The sequence below is a fragment of the Xiphophorus maculatus genome, chromosome 10 (assembly GCF_002775205.1).
Source record: "Xiphophorus maculatus strain JP 163 A chromosome 10, X_maculatus-5.0-male, whole genome shotgun sequence".
Classification (NCBI taxonomy): Eukaryota; Metazoa; Chordata; class Actinopteri; order Cyprinodontiformes; family Poeciliidae; genus Xiphophorus; species Xiphophorus maculatus.
In genome coordinates, this window is record NC_036452.1 from 10,386,671 (window position 1) to 10,407,104 (window position 20,434).

At 41.6% G+C, this 20,434-nt stretch overlaps 3 protein-coding genes across 3 annotated transcripts; 2 read left to right on the forward strand and 1 right to left on the reverse strand.

Annotated features, from left to right (window-relative positions):
- Nucleotides 1–1,040: 1,040 nt before the first annotated feature.
- LOC111609824 (GTP cyclohydrolase 1-like) lies at nucleotides 1,041–6,372 on the reverse strand. The gene is made up of 6 exons (XM_023340433.1): nucleotides 5,920–6,372; nucleotides 3,646–3,755; nucleotides 3,506–3,561; nucleotides 2,980–3,011; nucleotides 1,928–2,012; nucleotides 1,041–1,709 (listed from the first exon to the last, which is right to left on the reverse strand). Exons 1-6 carry the CDS (start codon nucleotides 6,215–6,217, stop codon nucleotides 1,580–1,582), a joined length of 711 nt encoding a protein of 236 aa, XP_023196201.1. The 5' UTR covers nucleotides 6,218–6,372; the 3' UTR covers nucleotides 1,041–1,579.
- A 2,367-nt stretch (nucleotides 6,373–8,739) lies between these two features.
- Nucleotides 8,740–11,127, forward strand: LOC111609817. The gene is made up of 3 exons (XM_023340312.1): nucleotides 8,740–9,803; nucleotides 10,773–10,910; nucleotides 11,085–11,127. Exons 1-2 carry the CDS (start codon nucleotides 8,792–8,794, stop codon nucleotides 10,844–10,846), a joined length of 1,086 nt encoding a protein of 361 aa, XP_023196080.1. The 5' UTR covers nucleotides 8,740–8,791; the 3' UTR covers nucleotides 10,847–10,910; nucleotides 11,085–11,127.
- Nucleotides 11,128–13,108: 1,981 nt separating this feature from the next.
- LOC111609918 lies at nucleotides 13,109–19,510 on the forward strand (the record flags this gene model as incomplete). Its single annotated transcript, XM_023341221.1, has 1 exon — nucleotides 13,109–19,510. A coding segment is annotated over one exon (1,227 nt), but the record flags the coding sequence as incomplete, so codon positions are not given.
- Nucleotides 19,511–20,434: the final 924 nt, after the last annotated feature.

Consider the following 20,434-nt stretch of genomic DNA (forward strand, 5'->3'; position numbering starts at 1 on the left):
TTTAGTTCCTTTTTTCGGGTTGAGTGATCAAATGTTTGGACAATTATTGCCTATGGTTTTGGATGTTGTACTGCTGGAAGATTTTTGTTTTTGCTTTTTAATTTTCCAACAAACTGGGATTTAAAGAGGAGTGGCAATAGCAAATGGGGTGGATTAGCAGAGCTTTTCATCAACTGATGGTGTCTTCTAGGACATGTTGCTTGTAGAATATCGCCTCCACTGAAATTGACAAAACACAAAACACTTTAGCCAGAGGCCTGTTCAGATTTATTGTGTGACTGACTGCTACTGGAGACTCTTCAAAGATGTTGAAATTATGTAAGTTACATTTAATTTGCCTTTGAAAGAAATAATTTTTGAAGGGATCTGAAACCACAGTTAACTGCTGTTGCAGGAAACGCTTTACTTATTTGATGAACATGAATAATCCAGTAGATTTCATTCACGGAAATATGAACTACTTCTCAGTGAAACGTTGCAAAGAACATCTGTACAGAGAATTATGGAGAAACATTGTGATGACTTGCTGAAGGTGGAGTCTCAGAGAGAGAAGGAGCTTCTTAAAGAGACAGAGGTCAATTTCAAGACATTGAATTGTGAAATCAAGTTTCTTTTAACTCATATTTTATATATACATTATTTTTTATAACAATTGAAGGTAACGGTGACTCGATTGTGCTATAAAATGACATTATGTACCTGGAAAACACAATACTGCCTCTTTAAACATGCAAGAAAAAAAATCTAAGGAACACTCCAGGTATTTTTATGATGAGGGAATAACATTACAGCATAATATAGAGCTCAAAAATGCTATTTTACATTTAAAAAACCCTTCAAATCCAGGCTAAAAAGTAATTTTAATTCAATAGCATCTAATACAATGCATAACTGACATTTAATGTTCATGTATCTTTTATATTTCTCATATTGAACACTTTGGTGAGCCATGTGTTATTTTTTAAAAGCCAATTTATAAATAAAGTATGATATGATATTTATAAAACAGAATATTATAGGACAAGAAACAGTCAGTGATGTTCTTAATGTTTAGAAAGCTTTATTTAAGACTTCAGAAGACAATATTATCTTTGATCACAGATTTACATTGATTGGCTGGACTCTTTCATCTTTAGATATTTGATCCATATCGCAAAATGTCACTAAAATCCAAAGGTTTTAAAAATGTATATAAATGACAAATAAGTCTGGATTACGTAAATAATACTTTGGAAAAGCACCAATCAAATTCCCATAGGAAAGAAAAAAAAATAGGACAAATAACTGTTACATATCTTAAGTTGCCAAGTTACAGTATTGCACTCAGGTTACATATTTCATAACAACAATATTGCCGTGCAAGACTGTATAATAAGTAATAAAGGCACCAAGAATATGCTTGTTGGGTTCACACTGACTGAAATCTCTCAGGCTTCAGTGTTTTGAGGTTAACTCAACAGGCTGGAGGTCATGCAGCAACTTCTTGTCTCTTTCCCGTCTGGTGTCACAAGCAGAACCAGTGAATCCATGGCTTTCTATCCGCTGCATGGCTCGGGAATGAAGAGCGATTTGAGGTCTCTTAGGCGTGCATCGCCAGAGCCAGGAACTCCTCTCGGGTCTTGGGGTCCTCGAGGTAAACTCCCAGCATGGTGCTCGTCACCGTGCGGCTGTTCATCTTCTGGACACCGCGCATCACCATGCACATGTGACTGGCAACACAAACGCACACAGAAAAAGAGAGTGAACGGTCGGACTTAGAGCTGCAGAATAAATGATCCCCTCAAGCCTGAGGGTGGTGCAGTTAAAGGGGAACGCCGCAGAATTTTCCACTTCTAAAAGCAGGAAGAATTTATACAGGCAGCTTTATTACCCCTGACAAAATCTTATTTGTTTTATTCTTGGGGAAACTCTTTTTGTGTGAACTTACGCTGCTTCTATAACCACAGCCACGCCTTTTGGCTGCAGCGCTTCACATATGCCCATGGCGATCTGCTTCGTCAGACGCTCTTGAACTAAAAAAGAAACAAAATGTGTCAGAACATAAATTTTTTGATAAGTATTTTATGATTGTGATACCACAGATTAATCAAAACAATATTCTTCCCTCACCGGATATAAGAAAAAAAAAACTAAATCAAGATGAAATCTCCACTGTGCTTCACAGTCAGAAACATCTATTAATCCATTTTCAAACTCTGCTTAGGGTGTTTTCACACTTGATAGTCCAATTGGGGACCAAAATTGCAACTTTTGTTAGATCTTCAGCCCGTGTTTCTCGACACTGCATTGTGTCGAGAAACATGTTCCCCTCCTTGCTTGTGGTGGCGCTGCACCAAGAACTACTAAACAAAACAACACAAAGACCTTAGAAGAAAACACTGAGCGCAACTTCCTTCCTCATAAATTTTAAACCAAAATGGAGTAGCGTCAGATTTTAGCGGGTGTAGAATTTCTCTTTTGTCTTTGGTAAAAGACCGTGAGCCATTACTTATTGTAGTGCTATATTGTAGCGCTTGTTTTGGTTGTATTTACCCAGAATGCCCTGTGCTATAGTCCACTTCCTGCTTTTGATGCAATCTCCTGTCTGCTTGCATCCATATATGCATCTGAACCATATCAGAGTTTACTTCAACCGAACTGAGACCGAGGTTTTTAGGCGCACCGGAGTTCAATTGCACATTCACACCTCCCCAATTAAGCTGGACTTTCTTTTCAAACAGCTTAGAAATGGGTTAAAGTGCATTAAGAAGGACTGGTGTGAATGCATTCTTACTCGTTATAGGGTGGGGTTTATCTCAAGGCGGTGTACACTCTGAACACAGGCTCATGTGTAAGGTCAATTTAAAATACATCCAGGGAACACAAAGGGAAAACATACAAACTTCCTGCAAGATTTAAACAGAGGGGTTGTGGGGAAATGTTGTAAACATTGTTGGAAGTGAACTTAATGTTTTTGCAGTTTCACAGTGTTCGACTTACCCTGAAGTCGGCGGCTGAAGATCTCCACAATCCTGCAGAAGGAGAAACACAAAAAACAGAGAAGGCTGCTTACAGATCAGGTGTAATAATGATTAATCTTCAGATAAACACAAACTCGCATCGATCCTTTGGCCAGCGGGCCCTCTGAACTGTACAGCTTCTTTATTTGTGAATCATTCACCATACAGAGTTCTCAGAGTGACTCGAGGGCAAGCTCTGTTGCAGTTATCCCGGGTTTGTGGGTCCAGATCCTCTCTGATTTTCAAGGGGGAAGGAGGAAACAAAAGAGGCTGTAATAATAACTACGATTCCCACCGGTCTGAAAGGATTTTCTCATGGCTCTAAGCGGATAGCATCTAGACTTGTGCCTGTCATTCTGCTAGAGGAAGAGACTATCTGATGGCCAGCGGGCTCAGACTCTAAGCCTCCAGGTCAAAGCACTAAGATAACAGAAGAATGCAGTCACCCAGCACTAACAGCAGGCGCATACAGTGGCAGCAGGCGGTTATGATGAGCGCTGTGTTACCTTGCCAGCTTGCTGAGTCCCACCACTTTTTTGTTTGGGATGTAGCCAATGTGAACCTGGAGAGAGAGCAGAGGAGCAGAGGTCACCAGAGGACCTACCAGATCGTCGATGGGTGTTTGAAACACAAATGAAGGCGTTACCTTTCCAAAAAATGGTACCAAATGATGTTCGCACAGGGAAAACACATCTATGTCCTTCACAATCACCATCTCATCGTGGTCCTCGTCAAATATGGCGTTGTTTAGGATGTCTGCAGGGTAATAAAAAATAGAGTATTCTTAAGAAATGCAGAAGTCTTGCATTAGTAACCAGTGAAGGGTTTTTGATCTGGCTAATATGGCTCTCGCTCTAGGGAGCCGTTTCAACATTGGGCATCACAACAGCTGTTTTCTACGGCTGGCAGTAAACTCAAGGTCAGTTTTGTTGATTTTCAATGTATCCAATACCTGATCAACTCTACTTAAAAATGTGAACTGTTTAAATAAAAGATATTCTGCACAAAATCGTAACCCCCTCCCCCCAAATCTTTAACTGGTGAATCTTTAATTATATTTGTGGAAATACAAAAAAACTGGATGCTTTTTTTTTGGATTAAGGCCTCCTTAGATTGAAAAAAGCAGTACATAAACTGTTATGATTTATGTTAAGTGGATCGATTACTGGTATTCCTTACTTTTTAATTTGTCATATATATATATATATATATATATATATATATATATATATATATATATATATATATATATATATATATATATATATATATGTGTGTGTGTGTGTGTGTGTGTGTGTGTGTGTGTGTGTGGGCGTGGGTGTGTGTGCGCGCGTGCATACATGTTTTTTAAAAAGTGCTGCAAAAAGGATGAATATTTTGCTAGAACTCATCATCTCTTATCCACATAAATCCATTATTGTGTATTGTATTCCATCCAACTTGTGTGTGGAAGCACAATGTGGATGTTGCTTAGTAAGATGCTATATGTACCAGTCAATTTGATATGCACTGGTTGCTGGACCAGAAATGGGTGTTTAAATTGCACTATTTATTACTTAATTGGAGATAATTGGTTTCAGACATATCAAGCGGATATGCCTGAAACCTGTATCTTTTATTTTTTTTATTGCTTTGGGACCCGGGGTTCCACCCGTTTCCAGGTTGTTAGTGCTCTTTTATCTCCCAAGAACTGAATGTTATGATTTTCCAACACTGGTTTCACCACATTGTTCCACTTCCAAAGAGAAAACTAATTAGACATGTTTTCTGGAAACTCAAAGGTGCATTTTCAAGAAAAAACAACATTTTGATGCAACAAAATGAATAAAAAGGATGAAATGCAATGACCTAGAAATCTTGTAATTTCCTGGAAATGTTTGGGTTAAGCCTCTAATCCTAATCTCCATCTCTACCAACTTCAAAATACGCTATAGTACAAATGTTTAAAAACTTATCAAATATATATATATTAAGCCAAACATAACTGACAATAACATTCTCTAAATAAACAACATTTGTTTCAATGTACAAAAAAAAAAGATAAATCGAAATCTAAACTTTTATAAAATAATTTCAGTCGTGATTAAAATTTTTGTGGTTTTTGCACTACAGGTCATCCTGCTAATATAGATCCTAACTGATTAAACTAAATATCCATTCAACGATCAAAACTTTGATTACAACAATGTTGAGATCAAGTTCACATTGGAGGTTCACTTTTTTAGCTAAATTAAATGTAATAAAGAAACAGAAGAAGGAGATAAATAAATACAAAAATTGGTTTGGATGATTTCCATCATATAATCTATATTTGAATTATAGATGGATGGATGGATGGATGGATGGATGGATGGATAGATAGATAGATAGATAGATAGATAGATAGATAGATAGATAGATAGATAGATAGATAGATAGATAGATAGATAGATAGATAGATAGATAGATAGATAGATAGATAGATAGATAGATAGATAGATAGATAGATAGATAGATAGATAGATAGATAGATAGATAGATAGATAGATAGATAGATAGATAGATAGATAGATAGATAGATAGATAGATAGATAGATAGATAGATAGATAGAAAAAAAGAAAGAACAGCAGAACTTAAATGTATTGTATTAAGTTCTGTTCACAGGAAATAAAATTACATGTTACCAAGTTAATTTATTTGGTTAAGTCAAATTAAGCAAACATAACAAAAATACATTTGACAAATTTCATTCAGTTACTTGTGACCAATTAACACTTTTTTAAAAATTATAACTCAGTTTTATTTTTTCAGTGTAAATAATTCTGACACGTTCGGTTTCCCATACACTCACCGTCTCCAATCTTTTCTGCTACTGTTCCCTTTATAACAACGACACAAACCCAACTCCTGTCCTGTTGAGGTCCCAGAGGTCAAACTCACCATCGATGGTTTCATGGTAGCCCTTGGTGAGGAACTGGATGGCCTTGGCGGCGCGCAGCGGCGTGCGCAACAGACCCTCCCGGTCCGTGTCCTCTCCCAGGTGCCGCAGGATGCTGGTGTAGGCGGCCTCCAGCGCTGGTAAGCGGCACTCGTCCTCGACCTCCTTGCGGGATGTCTCATGCTTGCGGTGGACAACGGCGGACTTCTTGGTGTCGATGATGAGGTCGCTGAAGCCATTGTTGCAGTGGAACTCCTCCACCGCGGTTTCTCCGACTTTCCCGTTGCAGTGAGAATTCATGTTGATTTTGATTAAAATAAAAATTGTGGGGGTTTTTTTGTTTTGTTTTTTGTTTTGGGAAAACAAGAAGAAAAAGCAGAATAAAGAGCAGCAGAAGAAGAGTAGAAGCTGAGGTGACCCGGCTGGGCTGCTTGACTGGAAGCGCTCTCGGTGCGCTCTGCTTTTATAAAGCTTGCCAGGAGCGCACACAGCTGACCATTCGCCAGGTTTGCAGCGCCTACGTCAAAAACCAGCAGCCTCACAGACCCTCCCCGCTTTAAATCGCGAAGGTTAAGCATGCAGGAGATTTTCTGCATCTGGCATCACTTGACACAAAATGCTTTAGGCTGTCTCCAACTGATTTGTTCTGGTCAAATTATATTTTACAACATTCATTCCCTCAAAAAACTCACGAGCCTCATGATACTTATTTTCAACATTTTTGGGGGGAAGGACGGGTCAAAGTTAAGATTATGATGACTGGTTTCACAGTGGCAGGCACTCCTGACCAAATTCCAACTTCTGTGGATAATTAAAAATGGTAGATAAACCGATCTCCCACACGGAGATCAGCATCCTTTCAGCATCCAACCAACCTTTGAATTAGGTATAGATTTGCAGATTTCTTCTTTTAAAATTAAATTATAGATTAAAGAGGTACATGAATGCACTGAAGATGTAACCTTATGAACTTAAAGAGCATTTTCATGTAGGCAGTTACACCAGTCTTACACAACCCTTGAACTTTTCCACACTTTTGTCACGTTACAACCACAAACTTTGTTGTATTTCACTTGGGTTTTATGTCATTAATCAATACAAAATAACTGTGAATAGTTCAGGAAATGAATTACTTTTAATGATTAAAATGTAAAAGTGTAGTATGTAGTGTGTTTGTGTTCAGACACTTTTAATCTGGTGCTCCAGACACCTAATTAGTCTGTCTCCATACTATTCTGTGAAGGTATCAGAGGTTTGTTAGGGAACATTAGTGAATAAAATGCAGGTTAATAATGTATCTGAAACATCTAAGGAATATATTGTAAAGCATTATCTCAAGCAACTTCTCACTGTGCATGTGAACATCCATCATCTGAAATAGGTCAGATTCGGACTAATCTCCAAATCTGCCAAAGAGAACCAGCAAAAAGAAAATCTATAAGAAGTCCTGATTAGAGTGTGCTGCAAGGTATAAAGGCCCCAATATGTGAAACAGAACGCTGGTCAAATGTGAGCAAAATTGAACTTCTTTGCCAAACTAACACCACAGCCAGTCAAAGGTTGTATGGGGTCTTAAGCAGACTTTACTTCCTGAGGAAGCCATTTGTGTTAGAAGCAAGAACTAAATGGAGTGAACTCAATGTTTTGGATCCTAATTCCACCAAACCAAAACTCAGACGGTCAAACAGAACCAGGTGGAATTTCACCGGCAGAAACCTAACTTCCACATCGCATCCCCTGGCTGTAAGATGGTTATTTCATCATTTACAGAATATCAGTATCAAATCTGCAGTTAATAACACAGTTTCCTCTTCAGGCATCACTGGACCCAGTCTCAGTGTATTTTTTATTCTGTTTGTCCGCTGATTGATTCTGCATGTGGGTTGAAAGACTTCCTCAGAACATGACATAAAGGTTCATACTCTTTCAGCCTTGAAATATTTCATCACACAAATTTCGATGTGACTTGCTATTGAAAGGAACATCTTACACACTTTTCAAAAAAAAAAAAAAAAAACTCCTGAAAAGTGTGGCTTGCATTTTTTCTTGAGATTATTTTAAGTTATGGGGGACCAAAACTGACATAATTAAAAATAAAACTGGTAATGAATAGATGGCTGTGATGGAGGAGCCGTCACGAGCTGGGACTTAGAGTCCGTGTCAGCATGCCCGCACAACTGCGCACACATGCCGACAAACACATACATAATCACTAACTTACTTTTGTTGCAGTTTGGAACGGGGCGGTTCATCGTCCCCCTTGAACGCGGTGTTCCTGCTTCAGTTAAACATTCATTCTAACTTATTTTTAGCATTAAACGTTTTCCCGGTTTTGTTTTCAAGTAGGGTGTTTCCGGATTGTGGCATGCCGGGAGAGAGTCACATGAGGAGGTGATGTCATCAGAGCGCACTGGGTGTTGTCTATTAAATTGAGTATTGTATTTTGTTTACAAGTTTATTTATTTATTTTTTCTATTATTATTATTTTGTATACTTTACAAACTTCAAACTGATTTGAAGTTTGATTCAAATCAGAATCAAACTTCTGATTTGAGTTAGAAATAATTAGTATTTTTGCTAGTTTGGATTGTCTGTGGGCGGAGCCTGTGGCTTTAAAAGCAGGGCTCTGCTCCACAGGAGGCAGTCTGTGGTTAGACTCCTGAAGAAGTCACGCTGGAGGTGATGGACTATTGCAAGTGAAGGTACTAATGATTATTTAACCTGCTCTGGATGTCCTTTTTGTGTGATCTGCACCTGCCATCTTTGTGAGAGCTGAATAGATCCTCTTAAACGATCTCCGACTTGGAACAGTCTTTTTTTTTTTTGACTAAATCATAATAGAACCCCGTCACACATGGTGTCAGGAGTGGGATTATGGCGAGCCGGAGAAGAGGATCTCGTTTGGTGAAGCAAAGATCTGGTCTTCGATCACAATCAAAGATGGAAGAACAGGTGACTGACAAAGCATGGGAAAGCATGCCAACGACGGATGGATCAGATGAGGAAGGTGAACCAAAGCCTGGCCCCAGTGGATCAAGTGCATCTGGCAGTGAGTTTCTCACTTTGATGAAGGACTTTATGGCAGGTCAGCAAAAGCGAGAGAAAGGGCTGCTGAAGGAACTGCGAAATCTTAGGATGTCCCTGCAGCAACCACAGCAAGTACCACGTCCTCACCTTCAGTCAGGAGTTGGTGCAGAGCAAAGTGACGATGATGATGATGAGGACGACGGTGATCAAAGCCATCAACCTCAGTCAGTAAGTTACACCACTGATCCAAAAATTCCCCCTTATCAATTAGGAGAAGACCTTGAAAACTATCTGCTGCGGTTTGAGCGCATTGCCAAGACCTGGAGGTGGCCAGAGAGTGAATGGGCGTGCCGTCTCATTCCACTCCTTTCTGGGAAAGCGCTGGAGGCCTATGCTGCCATGGATGAGGACTGTGTTCACTGCTACAAGGACTTGAAAACTGCTTTGTTAACAAAGTTTGACATCTCACCTGAGACATACAGACAGAAGTTCAGAGCAACAAGTATACCTGCTGGTGAAACTCCTACTGAAACCTACCACCGCCTTAGAGGTCTCTACCGACGATGGATCCGTCCGGACCAGCATTCCAAGGAGGACATCGGGGAGCTCATCATCCAGGAACAACTGCTGAGCATTCTGCCCTCTGATGTAAGGACCTGGGTGAAGGAACATGAACCTGAGGATGGTCTGACTGCTGCAAAGTTGGCTCTACAGTACATGAATGCACGGCGAGGAGGAGCAGCACGGTTCTCCAACCCTGGACCGCGACCTGTTCAACCAGCTGGACATCAACGGTATCCCAGAAACCCAAGACAGGAGGTTAAAGGTATCACCAGTTCTCTGAATCCACCATCTAATGGTAAGACATTGATTTGCTATTATTGCCAGCAGCTGGGCCACAAGGCTTCTGTGTGCCCAATAAAGAAGACTAAGTTTACTGGTTCCTGCTATGCTCCTAGAGTTGAAAATCAAGCTGGAGTCAAAAACTTTGAAACTAGAACTCATAAAACTGTGACTGTGAATGGACAGCAGGTGACTGCATTAATAGACAGTGGTAGTTCCACATCACTTATAAAAAAGAGTCTTGTACCTGTTGGATGTATGAACTATGAAAAGAAAACTGAGATTTTGTGTGTGCATGGAGATTGTCATGTTTATCCAAAAGCAGAAGTGACTGTCATTATTGATGATCAACCATATTTGCTAACTGTTGGTGTGGTGGAAAACCTACCTTTTGATATAATTTTGGGTACTGATTTACCTGTGATGTTTCATCTTTTGGAAGAGGTACAAACCGAGGGGGGCAAAGTTAGCAATGTTTCCTGTCCTGTGATTACTCGTTCTCAGGCCAAAGAACAAGTTGAGTCCTTACCTGACTTTGATGAGAGTTTGTTTGAAGTTCCAAAGAGGTCTAGAAAATCCAGAAAACAGAAAAAATTTGAGAAAAAGTTAATGCTGAGTGGAAATGTGTCAACAGATTTAACGGTAGATGACATGTGGAAAATACCTGAAAATATTGCTACTTTACAGAAACAGGATGTGACTTTACAACCTTTGTTTGACCAAGTGGAGGAAAAAACTGATGCTAAGTGGAGAGGAAGAGAAACTTTTGTGTTAAAAGATGGTGTATTGTATGCTTGTAATGAAAAACAACGGTTGATAGTTCTAACTTGCTGTAGGGCACTTGTCATGCATTTGGCACACACCATTCCATGGGCAGGGCACTTGGGGCGTCACAAAACATTTATGCGTGTCAGCTCAAGTTTTTTTTTGGCCGTCAATGTACAATGACATTAATGCATTGTGTGCTTCTTGTCCCACATGCCAGAAGACTCGTCCTGCTTGGAAATCAGATCGGGCGCTCCTCCAGCCACTACCTGTCGTCTCCACTCCTTTTCGTAAGGTTGCAATGGACATTGTTGGACCCCTAGTGAAGAGTGGGCGTGGTCATCAGTACATCCTGGTAGTATGTGACTATGCCACCAGATTTCCAGAGGCTTTTCCACTGCATACCATTACTGCTCCTGCAATAGTTCGAGTTCTGGTCCAGCTATTTTCAAGAGTTGGAATCCCAGATCAGATTTTGACAGACCAGGGAACTAATTTCAATTCTAACCTCCTAAAACTCTTTCATAAACAGCTTGGGATCTCAGCCATCAGGACGACGCCTTACCATCCGCAAACTGATGGACTGGTCGAAAGGTTCAACCAGACACTGAAGAGGATGCTGCAGAAGTTTGTGGATGACACTGGCAGAGATTGGGACCGCTGGTTACCATTCCTTCTCTTCGCCTATCGTGAAGTGCCGCAAGCATCAACTGGATTCTCCCCATTTGAACTCCTGTATGGGTGGGATGTTCAGGGACCATTAGACCTGCTGAGAAAAAGCTGGGATGCATCAGAGACCTCATCCAGTGCCAAAGGTGTGGTCCAGTACGTGCTGCAGATGAGAGGTCGGCTTGCTGAGTACCAGGAAGAAGCTGAAAAGAACCTGCTGCAGGCTCAGCAGAAGCAAAAGAGGTGGTATGACCAGCAGGCACGGCAAAGGGTCTTAAGTCCTGGACAGAAGGTGTTGCTTCTCCTGCCTTCATCCACCAGCAAGCTTTTGGCAAAGTGGCAAGGGCCCTATACCATCAGCCGACAGCTAGGACCCACCACCTATGAAGTCTACCATCCTGACAAAAAGAAAGCTACACAGGCTTATCATGTGAACTTGCTAAAGGAGTGGAAAGAACTATCATGTCCAGCTCCAGAAACATCATGCCTGTTGAGGCCAGTGGAAGAGGAAGAAGAGGTTCCTGGTGTTGAAGTGATGGCTAAACAGTCACCCCTTGAACGCGGTGTTCCTGCTTCAGTTAAACATTCATTCTAACTTATTTTTAGCATTAAACGTTTTCCCGGTTTTGTTTTCAAGTAGGGTGTTTCCGGATTGTGGCGTGCCGGGAGAGAGTCACATGAGGAGGTGATGTCATCAGAGCGCACTGGGTGTTGTCTATTAAATTGAGTATTGTATTTTGTTTACAAGTTTATTTATTTATTTTTTCTATTATTATTATTTTGTATACTTTACAAACTTCAAACTGATTTGAAGTTTGATTCAAATCAGAATCAAACTTCTGATTTGAGTTAGAAATAATTAGTATTTTTGCTAGTTTGGATTGTCTGTGGGCGGAGCCTGTGGCTTTAAAAGCAGGGCTCTGCTCCACAGGAGGCAGTCTGTGGTTAGACTCCTGAAGAAGTCACGCTGGAGGTGATGGACTATTGCAAGTGAAGGTATTAATGATTATTTAACCTGCTCTGGATGTCCTTTTTGTGTGATCTGCACCTGCCATCTTTGTGAGAGCTGAATAGATCCTCTTAAACGATCTCCGACTTGGAACAGTCTTTTTTTTTTTTTTGACTAAATCATAATAGAACCCCGTCACACATGGTGTCAGGAGTGGGATTATGGCGAGCCGGAGAAGAGGATCTCGTTTGGTGAAGCAAAGATCTGGTCTTCGATCACAATCAAAGATGGAAGAACAGGTGACTGACAAAGCATGGGAAAGCATGCCAACGACGGATGGATCAGATGAGGAAGGTGAACCAAAGCCTGGCCCCAGTGGATCAAGTGCATCTGGCAGTGAGTTTCTCACTTTGATGAAGGACTTTATGGCAGGTCAGCAAAAGCGAGAGAAAGGGCTGCTGAAGGAACTGCGAAATCTTAGGATGTCCCTGCAGCAACCACAGCAAGTACCACGTCCTCACCTTCAGTCAGGAGTTGGTGCAGAGCAAAGTGACGATGATGATGATGAGGACGACGGTGATCAAAGCCATCAACCTCAGTCAGTAAGTTACACCACTGATCCAAAAATTCCCCCTTATCAATTAGGAGAAGACCTTGAAAACTATCTGCTGCGGTTTGAGCGCATTGCCAAGACCTGGAGGTGGCCAGAGAGTGAATGGGCGTGCCGCCTCATTCCACTCCTTTCTGGGAAAGCGCTGGAGGCCTATGCTGCCATGGATGAGGACTGTGTTCACTGCTACAAGGACTTGAAAACTGCTTTGTTAACAAAGTTTGACATCTCACCTGAGACATACAGACAGAAGTTCAGAGCAACAAGTATACCTGCTGGTGAAACTCCTACTGAAACCTACCACCGCCTTAGAGGTCTCTACTGACGATGGATCCGTCCGGACCAGCATTCCAAGGAGGACATCGGGGAGCTCATCATCCAGGAACAACTGCTGAGCATTCTGCCCTCTGATGTAAGAACCTGGGTGAAGGAACATGAACCTGAGGATGGTCTGACTGCTGCAAAGTTGGCTCTACAGTACATGAACGCACGGCGAGGAGGAGCAGCACGGTTCTCCAACCCTGGACCGCGACCTGTTCAACCAGCTGGACATCAACGGTATCCCAGAAACCCAAGACAGGAGGTTAAAGGTATCACCAGTTCTCTGAATCCACCATCTAATGGTAAGACATTGATTTGCTATTATTGCCAGCAGCTGGGCCACAAGGCTTCTGTGTGCCCAATAAAGAAGACTAAGTTTACTGGTTCCTGCTATGCTCCTAGAGTTGAAAATCAAGCTGGAGTCAAAAACTTTGAAACTAGAACTCATAAAACTGTGACTGTGAATGGACAGCAGGTGACTGCATTAATAGACAGTGGTAGTTCCACATCACTTATAAAAAAGAGTCTTGTACCTGTTGGATGTATGAACTATGAAAAGAAAACTGAGATTTTGTGTGTGCATGGAGATTGTCATGTTTATCCAAAAGCAGAAGTGACTGTCATTATTGATGATCAACCATATTTGCTAACTGTTGGTGTGGTGGAAAACCTACCTTTTGATATAATTTTGGGTACTGATTTACCTGTGATGTTTCATCTTTTGGAAGAGGTACAAACCGAGGGGGGCAAAGTTAGCAATGTTTCCTGTCCTGTGATTACTCGTTCTCAGGCCAAAGAACAAGTTGAGTCCTTACCTGACTTTGATGAGAGTTTGTTTGAAGTTCCAAAGAGGTCTAGAAAATCCAGAAAACAGAAAAAATTTGAGAAAAAGTTAATGCTGAGTGGAAATGTGTCAACAGATTTAACGGTAGATGACATGTGGAAAATACCTGAAAATATTGCTACTTTACAGAAACAGGATGTGACTTTACAACCTTTGTTTGACCAAGTGGAGGAAAAAACTGATGCTAAGTGGAGAGGAAGAGAAACTTTTGTGTTAAAAGATGGTGTATTGTATGCTTGTAATGAAAAACAACGGTTGATAGTTCTAACTTGCTGTAGGGCACTTGTCATGCATTTGGCACACACCATTCCATGGGCAGGGCACTTGGGGCGTCACAAAACATTTATGCGTGTCAGCTCAAGTTTTTTTTTGGCCGTCAATGTACAATGACATTAATGCATTGTGTGCTTCTTGTCCCACATGCCAGAAGACTCGTCCTGCTTGGAAATCAGATCGGGCGCTCCTCCAGCCACTACCTGTCGTCTCCACTCCTTTTCGTAAGGTTGCAATGGACATTGTTGGACCCCTAGTGAAGAGTGGGCGTGGTCATCAGTACATCCTGGTAGTATGTGACTATGCCACCAGATTTCCAGAGGCTTTTCCACTGCATACCATTACTGCTCCTGCAATAGTTCGAGTTCTGGTCCAGCTATTTTCAAGAGTTGGAATCCCAGATCAGATTTTGACAGACCAGGGAACTAATTTCAATTCTAACCTCCTAAAACTCTTTCATAAACAGCTTGGGATCTCAGCCATCAGGACGACGCCTTACCATCCGCAAACTGATGGACTGGTCGAAAGGTTCAACCAGACACTGAAGAGGATGCTGCAGAAGTTTGTGGATGACACTGGCAGAGATTGGGACCGCTGGTTACCATTCCTTCTCTTCGCCTATCGTGAAGTGCCGCAAGCATCAACTGGATTCTCCCCATTTGAACTCCTGTATGGGTGGGATGTTCAGGGACCATTAGACCTGCTGAGAAAAAGCTGGGATGCATCAGAGACCTCATCCAGTGCCAAAGGTGTGGTCCAGTACGTGCTGCAGATGAGAGGTCGGCTTGCTGAGTACCAGGAAGAAGCTGAAAAGAACCTGCTGCAGGCTCAGCAGAAGCAAAAGAGGTGGTATGACCAGCAGGCACGGCAAAGGGTCTTAAGTCCTGGACAGAAGGTGTTGCTTCTCCTGCCTTCATCCACCAGCAAGCTTTTGGCAAAGTGGCAAGGGCCCTATACCATCAGCCGACAGCTAGGACCCACCACCTATGAAGTCTACCATCCTGACAAAAAGAAAGCTACACAGGCTTATCATGTGAACTTGCTAAAGGAGTGGAAAGAACTATCATGTCCAGCTCCAGAAACATCATGCCTGTTGAGGCCAGTGGAAGAGGAAGAAGAGGTTCCTGGTGTTGAAGTGATGGCTAAACAGTCACCCCTTGAACGCGGTGTTCCTGCTTCAGTTAAACATTCATTCTAACTTATTTTTAGCATTAAACGTTTTCCCGGTTTTGTTTTCAAGTAGGGTGTTTCCGGATTGTGGCATGCCGGGAGAGAGTCACATGAGGAGGTGATGTCATCAGAGCGCACTGGGTGTTGTCTATTAAATTGAGTATTGTATTTTGTTTACAAGTTTATTTATTTATTTTTTCTATTATTATTATTTTGTATACTTTACAAACTTCAAACTGATTTGAAGTTTGATTCAAATCAGAATCAAACTTCTGATTTGAGTTAGAAATAATTAGTATTTTTGCTAGTTTGGATTGTCTGTGGGCGGAGCCTGTGGCTTTAAAAGCAGGGCTCTGCTCCACAGGAGGCAGTCTGTGGTTAGACTCCTGAAGAAGTCACGCTGGAGGTGATGGACTATTGCAAGTGAAGGTATTAATGATTATTTAACCTGCTCTGGATGTCCTTTTTGTGTGATCTGCACCTGCCATCTTTGTGAGAGCTGAATAGATCCTCTTAAACGATCTCCGACTTGGAACAGTCTTTTTTTTTTTTTTGACTAAATCATAATAGAACCCCGTCACACATGGTGTCAGGAGTGGGATTATGGCGAGCCGGAGAAGAGGATCTCGTTTGGTGAAGCAAAGATCTGGTCTTCGATCACAATCAAAGATGGAAGAACAGGTGACTGACAAAGCATGGGAAAGCATGCCAACGACGGATGGATCAGATGAGGAAGGTGAACCAAAGCCTGGCCCCAGTGGATCAAGTGCATCTGGCAGTGAGTTTCTCACTTTGATGAAGGACTTTATGGCAGGTCAGCAAAAGCGAGAGAAAGGGCTGCTGAAGGAACTGCGAAATCTTAGGATGTCCCTGCAGCAACCACAGCAAGTACCACGTCCTCACCTTCAGTCAGGAGTTGGTGCAGAGCAAAGTGACGATGATGATGATGAGGACGACGGTGATCAAAGCCATCAACCTCAGTCAGTAAGTTACACCACTGATCCAAAAATTCCCCCTTATCAATTAGGAGAAGACCTTGAAAACTATCTGCTGCGGTTTGAGCGCATTGCCAAGACCTGGAGGTGGCCAGAGAGTGAATGGGCGTGCCGCCTCATTCCACTCCTTTCTGGGAAAGCGCTGGAGGCCTATGCTGCCATGGATGAGGACTGTGTTCACTGCTACAAGGACTTGAAAACTGCTTTGTTAACAAAGTTTGACATCTCACCTGAGACATACAGACAGAAGTTCAGAGCAACAAGTATACCTGCTGGTGAAACTCCTACTGAAACCTACCACCGCCTTAGAGGTCTCTACTGACGATGGATCCGTCCGGACCAGCATTCCAAGGAGGACATCGGGGAGCTCATCATCCAGGAACAACTGCTGAGCATTCTGCCCTCTGATGTAAGAACCTGGGTGAAGGAACATGAACCTGAGGATGGTCTGACTGCTGCAAAGTTGGCTCTACAGTACATGAACGCACGGCGAGGAGGAGCAGCACGGTTCTCCAACCCTGGACCGCGACCTGTTCAACCAGCTGGACATCAACGGTATCCCAGAAACCCAAGACAGGAGGTTAAAGGTATCACCAGTTCTCTGAATCCACCATCTAATGGTAAGACATTGATTTGCTATTATTGCCAGCAGCTGGGCCACAAGGCTTCTGTGTGCCCAATAAAGAAGACTAAGTTTACTGGTTCCTGCTATGCTCCTAGAGTTGAAAATCAAGCTGGAGTCAAAAACTTTGAAACTAGAACTCATAAAACTGTGACTGTGAATGGACAGCAGGTGACTGCATTAATAGACAGTGGTAGTTCCACATCACTTATAAAAAAGAGTCTTGTACCTGTTGGATGTATGAACTATGAAAAGAAAACTGAGATTTTGTGTGTGCATGGAGATTGTCATGTTTATCCAAAAGCAGAAGTGACTGTCATTATTGATGATCAACCATATTTGCTAACTGTTGGTGTGGTGGAAAACCTACCTTTTGATATAATTTTGGGTACTGATTTACCTGTGATGTTTCATCTTTTGGAAGAGGTACAAACCGAGGGGGGCAAAGTTAGCAATGTTTCCTGTCCTGTGATTACTCGTTCTCAGGCCAAAGAACAAGTTGAGTCCTTACCTGACTTTGATGAGAGTTTGTTTGAAGTTCCAAAGAGGTCTAGAAAATCCAGAAAACAGAAAAAATTTGAGAAAAAGTTAATGCTGAGTGGAAATGTGTCAACAGATTTAACGGTAGATGACATGTGGAAAATACCTGAAAATATTGCTACTTTACAGAAACAGGATGTGACTTTACAACCTTTGTTTGACCAAGTGGAGGAAAAAACTGATGCTAAGTGGAGAGGAAGAGAAACTTTTGTGTTAAAAGATGGTGTATTGTATGCTTGTAATGAAAAACAACGGTTGATAGTTCTAACTTGCTGTAGGGCACTTGTCATGCATTTGGCACACACCATTCCATGGGCAGGGCACTTGGGGCGTCACAAAACATTTATGCGTGTCAGCTCAAGTTTTTTTTTGGCCGTCAATGTACAATGACATTAATGCATTGTGTGCTTCTTGTCCCACATGCCAGAAGACTCGTCCTGCTTGGAAATCAGATCGGGCGCTCCTCCAGCCACTACCTGTCGTCTCCACTCCTTTTCGTAAGGTTGCAATGGACATTGTTGGACCCCTAGTGAAGAGTGGGCGTGGTCATCAGTACATCCTGGTAGTATGTGACTATGCCACCAGATTTCCAGAGGCTTTTCCACTGCATACCATTACTGCTCCTGCAATAGTTCGAGTTCTGGTCCAGCTATTTTCAAGAGTTGGAATCCCAGATCAGATTTTGACAGACCAGGGAACTAATTTCAATTCTAACCTCCTAAAACTCTTTCATAAACAGCTTGGGATCTCAGCCATCAGGACGACGCCTTACCATCCGCAAACTGATGGACTGGTCGAAAGGTTCAACCAGACACTGAAGAGGATGCTGCAGAAGTTTGTGGATGACACTGGCAGAGATTGGGACCGCTGGTTACCATTCCTTCTCTTCGCCTATCGTGAAGTGCCGCAAGCATCAACTGGATTCTCCCCATTTGAACTCCTGTATGGGTGGGATGTTCAGGGACCATTAGACCTGCTGAGAAAAAGCTGGGATGCATCAGAGACCTCATCCAGTGCCAAAGGTGTGGTCCAGTACGTGCTGCAGATGAGAGGTCGGCTTGCTGAGTACCAGGAAGAAGCTGAAAAGAACCTGCTGCAGGCTCAGCAGAAGCAAAAGAGGTGGTATGACCAGCAGGCACGGCAAAGGGTCTTAAGTCCTGGACAGAAGGTGTTGCTTCTCCTGCCTTCATCCACCAGCAAGCTTTTGGCAAAGTGGCAAGGGCCCTATACCATCAGCCGACAGCTAGGACCCACCACCTATGAAGTCTACCATCCTGACAAAAAGAAAGCTACACAGGCTTATCATGTGAACTTGCTAAAGGAGTGGAAAGAACTATCATGTCCAGCTCCAGAAACATCATGCCTGTTGAGGCCAGTGGAAGAGGAAGAAGAGGTTCCTGGTGTTGAAGTGATGGCTAAACAGTCACCCCTTGAACGCGGTGTTCCTGCTTCAGTTAAACATTCATTCTAACTTATTTTTAGCATTAAACGTTTTCCCGGTTTTGTTTTCAAGTAGGGTGTTTCCGGATTGTGGCGTGCCGGGAGAGAGTCACATGAGGAGGTGATGTCATCAGAGCGCACTGGGTGTTGTCTATTAAATTGAGTATTGTATTTTGTTTACAAGTTTATTTATTTATTTTTTCTATTATTATTATTTTGTATACTTTACAAACTTCAAACTGATTTGAAGTTTGATTCAAATCAGAATCAAACTTCTGATTTGAGTTAGAAATAATTAGTATTTTTGCTAGTTTGGATTGTCTGTGGGCGGAGCCTGTGGCTTTAAAAGCAGGGCTCTGCTCCACAGGAGGCAGTCTGTGGTTAGACTCCTGAAGAAGTCACGCTGGAGGTGATGGACTATTGCAAGTGAAGGTATTAATGATTATTTAACCTGCTCTGGATGTCCTTTTTGTGTGATCTGCACCTGCCATCTTTGTGAGAGCTGAATAAATCCTCTTAAACGATCTCCGACTTGGAACAGTCTTTTTTTATTTTTGACTAAATCATAATAGAACCCCGTCACAATGGCTCAAATAAATCAATACATTTAAAATGCACCACTTACTTTAAAAAATAACTTTCTGTCATGTTTATAATTTATCAATTTATTTTTAGCTTATTTCCAACAAATAATATATTCCAGCATATGAAATATGTTTAAATATTTTATGTGTAAAGGCATAACAATTTTTGTTTTTCCTTTTACACAGATGCATTTATGTCTATTTAATTTTTTTATATAAGTTTCTAAGCTTGTTTCAAGTCTTTTCATTTCCATGTGTTTTTACATTTTTCTGTCTCAAATTTTATGCACTTATGCACCATTATGCAAATGAGGATGGGCTCAACTTGTTATTGTGAGGATGGTTTTCTTCAGCAAGCACCAGTTAAACTTCATGATAAAATGGATGGAACTAAATATTGGGAGGTTCTAGAAGAAAAACTGGTAGAGGCAATTAAAGACATGACTGGAGGATCACCTTCCATTGAAACAATAATGCTAAGCATACAGCCACGATTAAGAGCAAAGCATCTTCATGTGTTGGAATGGCCCAGTCAAAGTTCAAAGCTAAATCCAGATGAAAATCTGCAGAAAATTAATGTTTGTAGATGTACTCTTTCTTGACTGAGGTGGGTGGTTTGGCATAAGAGGAGGGTCTGGTTCATCACATGATGTTGTCAGCAGCTCATTGGGCTCTTAAAGAAACTATTCTACTATATACTAATTTTAGAAAATGATAACAATCTTGTACTTAATCAGTGCCTACTAGCTAAACATTTTCCAAGTTTTCAAAGAAATTTCTCATAATGTACTAAATATACAATGTGGTTATGAATACTACATTTTAAGGCAAAGCAAAGCAATTTAGTATATCACATTTACAGCTA